We start from the raw sequence: 13,031 nt of genomic DNA, 5'->3' as shown, positions 1-13,031 counted from the left end.
ACACCTACCCTTCCTTCCTCATCTCCTCTCATGCCCCTCTCCAAGTCCACTAATAGGGGAGGTCCTCCTCCCCTTCCATCTGACCCTATCAGGTCTCGTCAGGACTGGTTGCATTGTCCTCTGTGGCCTGGCAAGGCTGTTCCCACCTCAGGGGGAGGTGGTCAAAGAGCCAGCCACTGAGTTCATGTCAGAGACAGCCCCTGTTCCTATTACTAGGGGAACCCACTTGTATACTGAGCTGCCATGGGCTACATCTGTGCAGGGGTTCTAGGTTATCTCCATGAATAATCCTTGGTTGGAGTATCAGTTTCAAAAAAGACCCCTGTGCCCAGATATTTTGGTACTAGAACTTTGGTTTTTATTGTATAATTCTGAAGCCTATCTGATAGGAAATTTAGAAGAAAACTTTTAACATTTTATTGGAAAGGCCTGGAAGATGAGCCATGCTCTAGCTCATTATAACTTAACTCATTAAAGGTTTAGATTTGAGCCAGGTGTGGAAGTGCATGCCTGTAATTCCAGCACTCAGGAGGCAGAGGCAGGAGGATTATTGCAAGTTTGAGGGCCCCTGCTCTGCATGTATAAGCCCCATCTCAGAAGTCCAACCAAACAACCAAGTTCTGGGGTCATGTCTGCATCCCCAGCCAGGTCAGTGCCCAGCACATGCCCAGTTGGTAAGTGTTCAGGGAATTATTAGTTTTTAAAATATTTTATTTATTATTTATATAGTATTCTGCCTGCATGTGTGTCTGAATGTCAGAAGAAGGTACTAGCTCTCATTATAGATGGTTGTGAGCCACCATGTGGTTGCTGGGAATTGAACTCAGGACCTTTGGAAGTACAGGCAGTACTTTTAATCTCTGAACCATCTCTTCGGCCCCGCCCCCCCGGAATTATTATTATTTTTTTGAAATCAGAGCACTTATTTTCTGACTGACTGAAATCCTCATGATGAACTGGATGCTGCAATAGCTGCCCTCTTGGGCTTAGGTGTTGTTCCTTCATGGAATCCATGCCTGAATCTGCCATAGACAATGTTCAGGTGCCTCGTCTGACCAGTCCTGGTGATGTTCCGTCTCTTAGACCTGGCACTCCAGTTACACTTCCTCTTGCTCCTGTCAGGGTAGCCACATTTGCCACAGGTCGACTTCTGAAGGTGGTGGGCCTTACAGCCACAGCACAACCTGTGTGTGTTACTGTGACACTTTCCAGAGGATGACGTCTTTTTGTCATCTTGCTTCTGCCACTGAGGCCAAAGAGACCGGAAGAGAAAGCACTTCAGCTATTTCCTATTACTTTTTTTTTTTTTTTTTGAGGGATTCTGGCCTCAGATTCAGAGACCTGCCTGCTTCTGCTTCCAGAGTGCCGAGATTAAAGGCCTGTGCCGCCACTACTGCCTGGCTTTATTACTATTTTTGATAAAAGTGTCTTATCCCTGGCTGTCCTCAGACTTACTATGTAGCTGAGGATGACCTTGAACTCCTGACTTTCATGCCTCTGAGGTCTCCTCAGTGCTAGGTTACAGACCATAGCTGTTGGTGCTATTGGATCCCACGCTTTGTACAAGCTGGACAAGCCTCTACCACCTGAGCTACATCCCAGGCCTTGGGAGCAGCTTCTGAATGACTGAAAGGGACCACAGTGTGCCTGACGAGGTCGTGTGCACGGCTGCCTCTCTTCCAGTTGTAGCAGTGTTTCTCATGTGTTTGAAGGCAGCCACAGCCTGCGTTCTTAAGTGAGGTGTGAGCACTTAATTCTCATGGTACTTTCTGTCTCTGTGAGTTTGCAGTAGTATTTTACCATGTTGCACTTTTAGTTCTTTATCCATAAAATAAGGGTGATTGGCAGCTTCAGGGCCGAGAGGATGAAGTTAGATGTAGCAGGTACAGTGTTGAGCATGATACCGTGTAGCTTTCTGTGCTGTTATCCCGTTCACAGATGAGGAAGACACACCATGTGCAGAGTTAAGGAAGATACTGAAGGAAAGTCTAGAATGATAGTGTTAGGCCAAGAAAATATCAGAAAAGCAAGCTGGGGGGCTGAAGATGGCTCAGTAGCTCAGAGCACTTGCTCTTGTGGAGGGGCAGGGTTCAGGTCCCAGCGCCCACATGGCAGCTCCCAGCTGATTCTCCTGCCTTCCGCCTCCTGAGTGGCTAGTGTGACAGGCCTGCACATGCGCTTGGCTGGTTGCTTTCTCTGACATGCACTCTGAAACACCTGGAGAAAGCACTTTTGACTCAGTTCTTGACATACACTGTTGCCTAACCGCTAGTTTTCCCTCAGAGAGGGGTAAGATGGAGGCTGCTTGCAGGCCGGTGGGCCGCTCACCAGCTTTGGGATGGGCACTCCTTTGGCTCTCAGTGTCCTTATAAAGTGGGAGGCGTTGGATGACTGAGAAAATGAACTCTCTGCAGTGCTGACCCAGCTGGGCCGGGGTCCCTGGCAGGACATGAGCCCGTGTGTCCTTGGCGTTACAGGTTGTTGGAGGAAGAGTCGTCTAAGAGGGCGGAGCTGGAAAGGTGGCACCTGGAGCAACAGCAGGCCATTCAGATGACAGAGGCGGAGAAGCAGGAGCTGGAGCAGCAGCGCGTCCTGAAGGAGCAGGCGCTGCAGGAGGCCATGGCACAGCTGGAACAGCTGGAGCTGGAGCGGAAGCAGGCGCTGGAGCAGTATGAGGTGGTTGGCCTTAGCCCTGAAACACTGATCAGCTGGGCTAGGGGTGGACTCTGCACCCAGCCCTGCAGAAACCAATATAAACCATCCCCAGCACTCACTTAGCAGGACCGTGCTCAGCGGAGAGAAGAAAGAGGAAGTGTTTTTACAGAGGATGAGGTGCCTGTCCACTCAGGGACCATAGAGGAGTGGAAGGGGAAGTTGACACAGTTACACGCTCTGACAGAGGGTGCCGAATGAGCTCTGAGAATGCAGGGACCCCGCCCTGAGGGAGGGCACCAGGGGAGGTCACACCTGTAGAAGGTCACTTGCTCCCAGCCCCTCACTCGGAGGGGCCCGTGGTAGTGGTGGTGGCAGAGTGGTGGCTGAGGTTCGAGGCCAGAGGAAGTTGCTGAGAAGCCACCTCCCCAGCACCAGCGTCTTAGTTACTGTTCTGTGGCTGTGACAAAACACTGACCAAGGCAACTTCTAGATGTGTTCAGTCAGAGCCCAGGTGGGGGAGTGAAGGCCTGGAGGCAGGGACAGCTGAGAGCTCACTTCGAATCTGAAAGCACTGGAATGGCCTGAGCCTTCTGAGCTCTCAGCCTCCAACCCCAGTGACACACCTCTTTCAACAAGGTCACTCTCCTAATCCTTCCCAAATAGCCCTGCCAACTGGGTTCCAGGCATTCGAGCACAGGAGCTGACAGGGGCCGTTTTCATCCAAACCACTGTGACCATGGCTGTCGTGAGTGAGTGGCAGCAGAGGGAAGAGGCCCTTCCTTCAAAACGTTACTGTTGACATGAAGGCTGCTGATCTAGCAACAAGGCAGGCCAGGGACGGGTAGGCTGGGGGCGGAGAGGCAGAAGGCGGACACACGGGGGCCCACGTCACCCGCATGAGGTGAGAAGAGCCTTGGAGTCAGCTGACTGGGCCTCCAACCCTGCTTCCGCCCCCGTGGGCAGACGCCTTAGCTCCTGAGCCTGGTCCTTGCTAATGTGCGATGGAGTAACGGTAGCTCCTCCACCATAGCATGACTCTGGTCATTTAATGAGAACCCACAGGTACACAGTAGGTGCCAGTCCGTGCTGCATGGTTCCTAAACTACCACTTTTTTCCTAGGGAGTTAAAAAGAAGCTAGAGATGGCAACAAATATGACCAAGAGCTGGAAGGACAAAGTGGCCCATCATGAGGGATTAATACGCTTGATAGAACCAGGTAATGTTTATATATACATATTTACAAATTTTCATTTATTTTGTTGTATTTATGTGATTGAATTGTATTTAAAAAAAAAAAACCCAAACAACAACAGCAGCGACCTTCTCAGGGGCATGAGGCACTTGCTTCTATACCTAGCACCACGTAAGCTGGGGCTGGGACACGCGCCTGCACTGCTAGCTCTTGGGGTCTGAAGTGCGAGCTCATCCTTGAGACAGCCCGATGCCCTTTTTCTGGTCCAGAACCCTCCCCAGTACTGGAGAGAGGAGTGTACACTTGCAATCCCAGGGCTCCGGAGGGCAGAGTGCCCTGAAGCCAAGCTGCTGCCTGTGAACTTCCCCAGCAGCTGCCCTTAGTGATCCCAGTCACCTCCCTGCCCTGTAGGCTGGTGGGAAGCCCTCAGAGGAGGGAAGTAGGAACGTTGTTCTGTCCGTGGAGCGCTGTGTGGAGAGGATCGGCTTTTTTGCATTGAGAGTGTGCTTGTTGCTTAGGTTCCAAGAACCCTCACCTCATCACCAACTGGGGACCCGCAGCATTCACCCAGGCAGAGCTCCAGGAGAGAGAGAAGAGCTGGAAAGAGAAGAAGACCACGGAGTGACAGCTCTCCCAGCAGCCACCCCAGTCAGTCACACCAGTGAGGAGTCCAGAGCTTCAGGACAAGGACGCTGGCTTTGCTGCTTCTAGTCTTCCCTTGGCGCTCTGGCGGGGCCCACATGCTAAGGAGGCTGTATTCACCTCCTAGTGCTGTGTCAGCTTTCTTGGGCGGGAATGTGGCCCAGGCACAGGTGTGGCTGGGGCCACCGTCACCGTCACCGCAGCCTTTGCAGCCCTGTCTCAGCTCCTCTTTGGATGGGAGGTCAGCTGCCTCCTTAGGCAGCACATTCCCTCTGCTGATTGGCTGGTCTGCTTGCCTTTCCTGTCAGGGGACAGGGCAAGCCTCATTGTTGGTGCTGTGATGGACAAGCCACCAGTCACTGGCCTTGTAGATGGGATCTGGTTGGTGTTGGATTTTTTGTTTGTTTGTTTGTTGTTTTTTCAGCTTTAGCTAAGATACTTCTTTCCCTGACCATCATGCACTTGGCATGCTTCATTTGCATTTCCTTTCCCCTTCCCTCAAAGGGAAGCATACCCGGGCCCAGTGTCTCAACTGAGTTCTTTGGATGTTTTGTCCTTAGGCCCCCAGTCCGTGTGTGTGGAAGTATTGTAGAGGGTCTAACTTGAAATCAGCGGTGACTGGTGGGAAGCTGGCAGGCCAGAGGCTGGTTGGATGTAAAGTGTCACAGGGTGATGGCAAACGTTTCACTAGGACTGCACCCCCCCCTCCCGCCCGTGATCCAGGTTGTGGTTTCTACACTTTTTGTTTGACTGTATCGAGGAAAGTTTTCAGCTGCAATCTGGCAGGTGATGGAGAAAAGGTGGAATTTGGTAGCGGAGCAGAGAACCCCAGTGTTCTGCCCCAGCCTCAGAGCAGAGGGCAGGCCATTCCAGGCATGTGTGAATCTAGAGATAGAGTTCAGTGTTCCTGGCGTCTTCAGAAGGACTGGACAGAATTTTGTAAATCTCTACTTTTTATGACTGGAAAACATTTGCCAATGGAAGTCTTAAAAATTTTTTTCTAATATTTTGGGCTGCTTAATAAAAGTGTAATTTTATTTAATGTTTATAGTTGCCTTCCTAAAGTTTATATTTGTATGCAAAATATCACTATCACAAATCTTCTTAGCTTAGTAGCTTACTTGGGTGTAGGTTTGTGCCTGGCTGTTCCCCTGTCGAAGCTGCTGGACTATGAGACCAAGGGGACCAGGGCCCCTGTGGCTTGGTGATGTCTCCTCGGGGACTTCAGTGTCCCTGGAGAGAATTAGGAAAGGAAACTGCAAGAAGGTACTGACTGGTGTGAAATCTGGATGGAAGCAAAGGGCCTGGGAGTCCAGGGGAGACCGGGGTAAAGGGACTGCATGCCCTGGCTGGCCGGCCATTTCCTTACCCTGGACTTGGTTACAGTCAGAAGCATGGCCTGCAGCTGCCATGGCCCTCTTTGTCTGCTCTGCAGGCCTGGGTGCTGCCTGCTTCCTCCTAGTGCAGAACCATCGCGCTTTGTGGAAGGTGTCTGCAGTCTAGCGTTTGTTGCTGGTTGCCGGCTTCAGCAGCACTGTGCCTGGAAAGTGAAAGTCCTCCTAAGCAGTGGATAAAGAAGACAGCACAGATGATAGTTGTGAGGCTCTTCGGATAGCTACATAGCTTCAGCTACATGCCTGTAGACGCCTCTCCTCGTCTGTAACTACAGGAAACTTCAGGAGTGCATGTCTGTGTGCTCATTGTAATCTGCCCGGTCCTCCAATGAGAGATGAGATTATCTGTGGGAATTATGAATGAAAAACATTTGAAAATCTGTCTTGGGATCTGCTATATTGAGAACGAACAAAATATTTATAATTTTCAAGCATTCTTACCTAAACGTTGTACAATGTAATATGCTCAACTTTCTTAACTTTTTTGCTAATTTTTCTAAGATATTAAAATGTTTTCTATGGGATTTTTGTTTTTTATTTTTTTAGCACAATGGACCCAATAAGAAAATTAAACAGAACATTTCAAAGATTTTGAATATTTTTTAAAAATGGTAAAAAGTGTGTGTGTGTGTGTGTTTGCTCATGTTCATTTTCATACAGTGACGTGGACATGGTTTGGGGATACTACTGGAAGGGGTTTGGAAGTTAAGACCCCAGGAAGTTAGCTGTGACGTCATGTTCGGTATGTGAGTCACAGATGTGGGCATCTGGATGGCTGTGTCAGCTCAAGGGCCTGGCTTCTCTTCGTTGCTGCTCTTACCTCTGAAGCCTTTTACTCATCTCCATTTTCTCAAATTTTCTTTACGTCTTCGAGTTTTTCTTTCACTAGAATAAACCCTGGTTTTCTGTTTGGGTTTCCGTAGTCACCGGATGAAAACTCCTATTGTGGACGCAGCAGGGCCTTGTTCTAGCTTGGCTGTGTGTGGCTGTGTGTTGGCCCGCTGGTCTTCCTTAGGGAGGAGGACGGGGAGAGGTGGGCGTTTGTGAAACTGTTCTTTATTGCAGGGGTCCTCGAGTGGGGGCACTTGCTGCCGAGGGGACACATGGCAGTGTCTGGAGACAGTTGTGGCTTTCCTAACTGGAAGGAGGGTTGCAGGCTGCAGCAGGTGCCTCACCTCACCCCCGGCTTGGAGGGGAGGGTTGTTAATTCCTGTTAAGCCTTGTTGACCCTTCTGAGGCTTCCTAGTCTTGGTAGTGGACACATTTGGTGGTGGACCTTAGATTCCACCCCTAGTCCAGGCTCGGCCTCATTTCCAGTCTCCCCCGATACAGTCCGAGGGCTGTCAGGGCTGGGCACCCACAGGATGTGGATCTTTCTCTTTCTGTCTGCCTCCTCCACGGCAGTTGAAAGGGCCAGAGAGATTGTTTCCCACTTGTTTTTTTTCCTAAAATATGTTCTCAAGTAGCCCAGGCTGGCCTTGAGCTGGTCCCTCTGTCACCACCTCTCAAGTGCCACTTGATTTTAATACAGGACTGAGGATCGAACCTAGGGCCTCAAGGTTGCTAGGTAGGTGCTCTGCCCACTGAGCCACACACTCAGCCAGCCAGAGGGATTGCAGGAGTTGACAAAGGAGAGTTCCCTCTAGTTGCCCTTATTTTGCCACATCCAACCTTCTCGTTTCATCCCAGGTCTCACCCCCCCCCATACCAGCAGCCTAAATTGGGTTTCTGAAGGTGCCCTCTATGGGCCTCAATTTCTGTGGCTCCCCAACTCTCCTCTCAGCCAGGAGCATCCTGGGTCAGGGCCCATCACAGGCTTTCAGACTAGCTGCCACCTCCATGCTCGCTGTCAAAGTCTGCCCAATGGGAGTCACTTACTCTGCTAGGCTGCCAGAACCGGTGCTTTGTAAACAGTGTTTACAGAGAACTATGGAAAGGAAGACTTCATCCCAGAGGCCCCAGGCCGGCAGCCCTGGCTCCCCTGAGCTGGAAGCTGATGACAGGGCACAGAAGGGCCCTTTCCCAGAGTGCTCAACGCTTGTCCCAACCCCGCTGGCATTCAGGGTCCTTAGCTGGAAGGAGTCTGGGCACCAGTCCATTGACCTGGGCTTAGTTGTGACCCTGAGGCAGGATGGCTAGTTAGGAAATAGAGGGGACATGAGAGCTGCCCCGCACCCCCACTTCAATGCACACCTAGTTCTGAGCTCCCTTGCCCTGGCTGACTGCCTGCCGCAGGGCTGTGCCCCCTTCCGAAGGCCTGTAAACCAGCCTTCAGCCCGCCCTCTGGGCGACCCAGGTTTTATCTCCACGAGACCCACGGCCTCCAGCTGCACATGGTGTGCGTGCAAAAAGCCTCCAGCTGCAAGCACACGGAGCCTCCTGAAAGACTCCTCAAGGACAAAGTTCCTATGGATGAGAAAAGCTCGAGCGCCAGCTCATGCCCCCCTCCCTCAATACCTGAACCGACTTTCAAGTCGCCAGCTCTGTGGGCTGCTGGCACGGAGGCAGCTGCGTCCCTTCCCTCACCTGACCGTGACTTCTCTTTCTGCCTAAACAGTAAACTCGTTAATGCTGCCTTCCCTGAAGTTTGCTTTTTTAGACTTTTTTACGATCTCACACATGGTTATAGTGTGCTTCATTACACTCACCCCAACTCCGTGCCTGCCCTCCCCGCAGACACCCCTAACACGTCCTTCTTCCATTTGGCCCTGTGTTTTTCTAGTTCGATCAGGGCTGACTGACTGCTGGCTTGATCTTGTGCAGGTGACAGCTGCAGCGAGTTCCCGAGCTCAGTGGCCGAAGGTGGCGATCCACAGAGCTCCTCTCCATGCTCAACTCCTGCGTTCTCTCTGCCCCCTCTTCCACCACGTTTCCTGGGCCCTGGGGTGGGGTTGATACAGATGCTCCATTCAGGGCTGCTCACTGGACAGCCACCGACACCGGACAGCCACCGACTCTCGGCGCTGACCAGTGATGAGTCTCCGCGTCAGCTGCTGCCGAGAAGCTCCTCTGGCCAGGTGGAAAGCAGCCCTCGTTTGTGGAGTAGATTACTGGCGCAGCTGCACTGAGTTGAAAGGTGATGTGCCCAGGGGACCGCGGTTGCTGCGCTCAGCACAGCGTGTTGGAGTGGCTAGCAGGCAAAGGTCTTTTCTGCAATGAAGTGAAAACCCACCTGCACCCCCCCTCCCGCTCCAGGGCTCTAAGGGGAACGCCTTGGGCTGCCAGCGACGGTTCATCTCACTGTCACCTAAAAGGGTGTGTGCTCTCAGAATGACCCTGCACAGATGAGGTTCCCAGTGTCACCCCTAGAGCACAGGATGGCCTTTGCCCCTTCAAGACACTCCCCACACCTAGCATGCTGTCAGGGCAGTGTTTTGGGGAAGTCCTGTGGAGAGGGGCTTTCCGTCTGAGCTAGGCCAAGCCGTGTTGAGGGGATTTCTGCTGCTTGTCTGGCAGGTGGCTGTAGGTGGTTGCTCATTCAAGGCTTCTGGAGAACTGGGGAGTATCTTAGGTGCTTTTTGTGTTCCCACAGGCAGGTGTGCAACTTCTGAGGTGTCCAACGAAGAATGAACCAAAGAGCCTCAGAACTACCTAGTTTCTGCCATCTCGTTAGCCTTCCTCCCACCCCATGCAAGGGGCTGTCAAGAGGCTGGGACAGCCACCCCCTACCAGGTCCTCAGGGGTCCAGGCCTCTGCTCCTGCACCTTGTGACTTCTTGGGTGGCCACTGAAGCTTTGTGCCATGGTCAGAGATGCTGTTTTCCAGCTCCTGACCAGCTCCTGCTGCTCCGAGTGACACCCCTGAGGCTGTCTCAGCAGCTGTGTCTCAGAGTCCGCAGGACCAGCTGAGATGCCCCCACAGGTGAGACAGAAGCAGGCCGCTTCCCCAGCACCGTGTAGAGGTGTCTGGTCCTCAAACACGCCTGGATGTTGCCCATCTGAGCTCCATAGACTGCAGGGCTGTGGGAACAGCACCTACCCCATCCTGCCCAGACACTGGAGACGCCACACTCTCCCTCTTTCTAATGAAAGCTAATCCCAGCGTCTGGTCTCCCTTTCTCCCAGGAATAGTTAGGAAAGCTGATACTAGAAAGTGGAAAACTCCCCACATGTCTTTGAGGGGACTTCCCAGACTCCTTCGATGGGCAGGCTCATTTGAACCATTTCTCCTAAACAATTTCTATAGCTTTTTACTCTCACAAGGTGATGTGATACCCAGTGTGGGAAAGAGGAAAAGCACCTTTCTGGGACAGTCAGCAAGGATGCAAGACTTGCTTGAAGGTTTGTCCTATCTGGGCCCTCGGAGTTGCACCTGTGCTTTTGGGCCCAGTGGCCACCAGGTGGCAGCCGTGCACCGCGCCCGCGGGTTAAGATGGCGGTGCCTGTGATCCGCTGCCTCAGGATCCTGTCAATGGGAACAGACCCAATTCTGAGCACTGCTGGGAGCCAGACCCCACCTAATTTCATCGTATCTTCCCAACCCAGAGGGTTGACATGATTTACCTGTTTTACAGATGTGAAAAGTTGGGTTCAGGAAGGCAGGCAGTCACCCCAAGGAGACACAGGCTCTGGGGACCAGAGAGCTGAGGAAGTCTTGCCTTGTATCCTCGGCCCAGTGCTGTCACCACAGCTTTGGGTCTGGCCCTCCTTTGCAATGCCTTCTGGGAGCAAGCCAGCAAGCTCGGAGTTTTGGCTGGAGGCGCCGTGGGGATGGGGGAAGGTGGAGGGTGGAGGTCAGCAGCCAGAGAGAAGGGGCCTGTTTCCTGACTCCCTGACCCCGGCTGTCTCTGTGGAGGCCCCAAACCCAGCAAGGTCATCTAGGGTGAAATTCCAGCCTGAGCCCCCTGAGCAATGACTTCAGTTTTCTCGATAAGGCTGAAAAAGGGACACCGAGTGTCCACCCTACACCCCCTTTCTGTCAGCACCTCGGCTCTAGTGAGGCCTCTGTGGTAGACAGCCTGACGGGGAGAGGAGACAAAGATAGACTGGGGACAGATAAGGACAGAGACAGCCAGAGACAGATGGAGCAGAGAGGTGAAGATGGGGCAGTCGCCTGTCGGGAACCCCAGAGGTCGGCCCCCATCCCTGTCTCTGCTTGCTAAGAGCTGGGTGACTGTCAGGGCTGTGACAGAGGGACTTGGGGGAATGGCAGGGACACAGGCTGTGCTCCCAGGGTCCCGTGTGTGTGACTCTGAATCTGGTGTCCCAGTGTGATGATGGGGTCTGGAGAGCGCTATCTCTGAGGTCCCGGGAGGTACCAGCAGAGGCTGAGGGAGTGAAGAGCTGGGCTGAGGCAGGGAACCGTGGCCCCAGTTGTTGGCTCAGAGCCGCTACAGCTCTCTGGCAGTCCGAGGCCACCTGGGCACAGTATTCCAGGCACGCTCTATGAGAGAATATTTACACCCAACACTGCCTATTTGGCTGAAGCTGAGAAGTCACAGCTGGCCTGTGGGCTCCGGGTCACCATGTGCAGTTGAGTCACAACCCCCAGGGAACAAGAGCCTGAACTCAGGCTACACCCAGAGACAGCCACACAGGTACCCAGATGCCCCGAGCCGCTGAGTCACTGTCACTCCTCAGGGAGCACGTGCTGGCTCGCATGTGTGCCTAGGTACATACAGACAGGGTGCACCTGACCGTGAGTCACCCCTGCCAGCCGACGCGGAGGGAGGGTGCTGAGAGGGTGCCCTGCCACCCCGTGTAGATGCAAATACTCACACGTCCACATGCTGGGGTGGGCCTGAAAATACAACCCAGTGTACCGGCTACTTTATACTAGAGGGGCAACAGTGAGCAAGTGAGCGGAATGAATGGCTAGACAGGTGAAAAGGCAGGTGACAACCCCCCCCCCTTGGTAAAATTGGTCAGGGCAGCTCCTCAGGGTGGGTCCAAAGCTCTGTGTCTGCAGGGAGTTGTCTTGCTCCAAATATAGCCTCCTTGGGTAGGCAGGGAGCCAGAGCTGCTTCCCCGGCACTGACTTCACCGGGCCTGAGTCCCAGCCTCTGTGGGCTTGGAGAAAATGAACAAAGGCCCAGCTTTTCCGGAGCCAGGCTTGAACCGTGGCGCTGGACCCTGCCAATGCCACTTGCTTGGCATCTGGGACTGTGGGACAGAGGCGCGGCAGATAGGTGCAAAGAGCACCGCTTCTGGACCGGCACTCCCTGTTTCGGCTGGGCCTGCTGCCGATTGCATAACCCAGGCCCCCTGCTGGGCGGCCGTCCTCTGACAGGGACAGCCCTCAGCCTGGGCTGGCTCCCAGGACCACTACGGTTGTTTCTGGAATCTTTCCTTTTTTATTATTTCTTTTACTTTTGAGATAATAATGTAGTTACATCATTTCCCCCTTCTCTTTCCTCCCTGCAAACCCTCCCATATATCTCTCTTGCCTTCTTTCAAATTCATGGCTTCCTTCTTTCCCCCATTAATTGTTGTGGTGTGTGTGTGTGTGTGTGTGTGTGTGTGCGCATATATTTCCCTGAATATCACCTGCTCAGTCTGTGTAGTGTTACTTGTATGTGTGTTTTCAGGATTGACTTTTTGACATCAGATGAGGTGTGCTTTCCCCTGAGGAAGACTGTGTCTCCCACTCTCCTTAGCTGCCTGTAGTTCTTTGTGTAGGGTTGAGGCCTTGTGGGCTTTCCCCCATCCACTTTGGCATGTCTGTTGTTCCTGTCCTCACTCAGCTTACCTTTCGGCAGCCATTTTGGTGAGACTTTATGGGTGTAGCTTCTGAACTCCTAGAAAATACAGTCTCACAGCAAACTCCCTGATCTTCTAGCTCGTCCACCCTCTCTGTTCCCTGAGCCTTAGGTGTGTTTGTGTTCTGAAGATGAAGCCATTGGGACTGGGTAGAATCCTCTTTTCTTGACAACACCACTCCCCTCAATTCCTTGATTCACCTGGCAGTTGCAGTATTACCAACTTGGCCTTCCTGCCTTTAGCCCTGCCCCCTCTGCTCTGTCCTGCTCACAGCTGCCAGGCATTCTAAAATAAAGCTCTGATTCTAGCTTTTCTGCTGAGAGTGCTCCGTGGCTTTCCAGTGGTGAGCAAGCAGCTCAGGTGCCTCCCTTGTGCTCAGACCATCCTTCCTGGGTCTACCCCACCTGGGTATCCTGAAAGGCTGGCCCAGGGATAGTGTGCTGGCTAGT

At 52.8% G+C, this 13,031-nt stretch overlaps 2 protein-coding genes across 4 annotated transcripts in view; one reads left to right on the top strand and one right to left on the bottom strand.

Annotated features, from left to right (window-relative positions):
- Swap70 (switching B cell complex subunit SWAP70) overlaps positions 1–6,408 on the top strand; it is a 62,579-nt gene extending 56,171 nt beyond the window's left edge. For all 3 annotated transcript variants that reach the window (XM_021636264.2, XM_021636265.2, XM_060367048.1), the window contains 3 exons: positions 2,478–2,676; positions 3,776–3,872; positions 4,367–6,408. In XM_021636264.2, the coding sequence (XP_021491939.1) occupies positions 2,478–2,676; positions 3,776–3,872; positions 4,367–4,473 (403 nt within the window). In that variant the 3' untranslated portion in view covers positions 4,474–6,408. The remainder of the gene's footprint in view (positions 1–2,477; positions 2,677–3,775; positions 3,873–4,366) is intronic.
- LOC110548187 (large ribosomal subunit protein eL37-like) lies at positions 947–2,451 on the bottom strand. The gene is made up of 2 exons (XM_060366308.1): positions 2,329–2,451; positions 947–1,246 (listed from the first exon to the last, which is right to left on the bottom strand). The coding sequence occupies exons 1-2, from the start codon at positions 2,449–2,451 to the stop codon at positions 947–949; spliced, it is 423 nt and encodes a 140-aa protein (XP_060222291.1).
- Positions 6,409–13,031: the final 6,623 nt, after the last annotated feature.

Source organism: Meriones unguiculatus, chromosome 14 (genome assembly GCF_030254825.1).
Source record: "Meriones unguiculatus strain TT.TT164.6M chromosome 14, Bangor_MerUng_6.1, whole genome shotgun sequence".
Taxonomy (NCBI): Eukaryota; Metazoa; Chordata; class Mammalia; order Rodentia; family Muridae; genus Meriones; species Meriones unguiculatus.
This window is presented reverse-complemented; position numbering and strand designations above follow the sequence as displayed.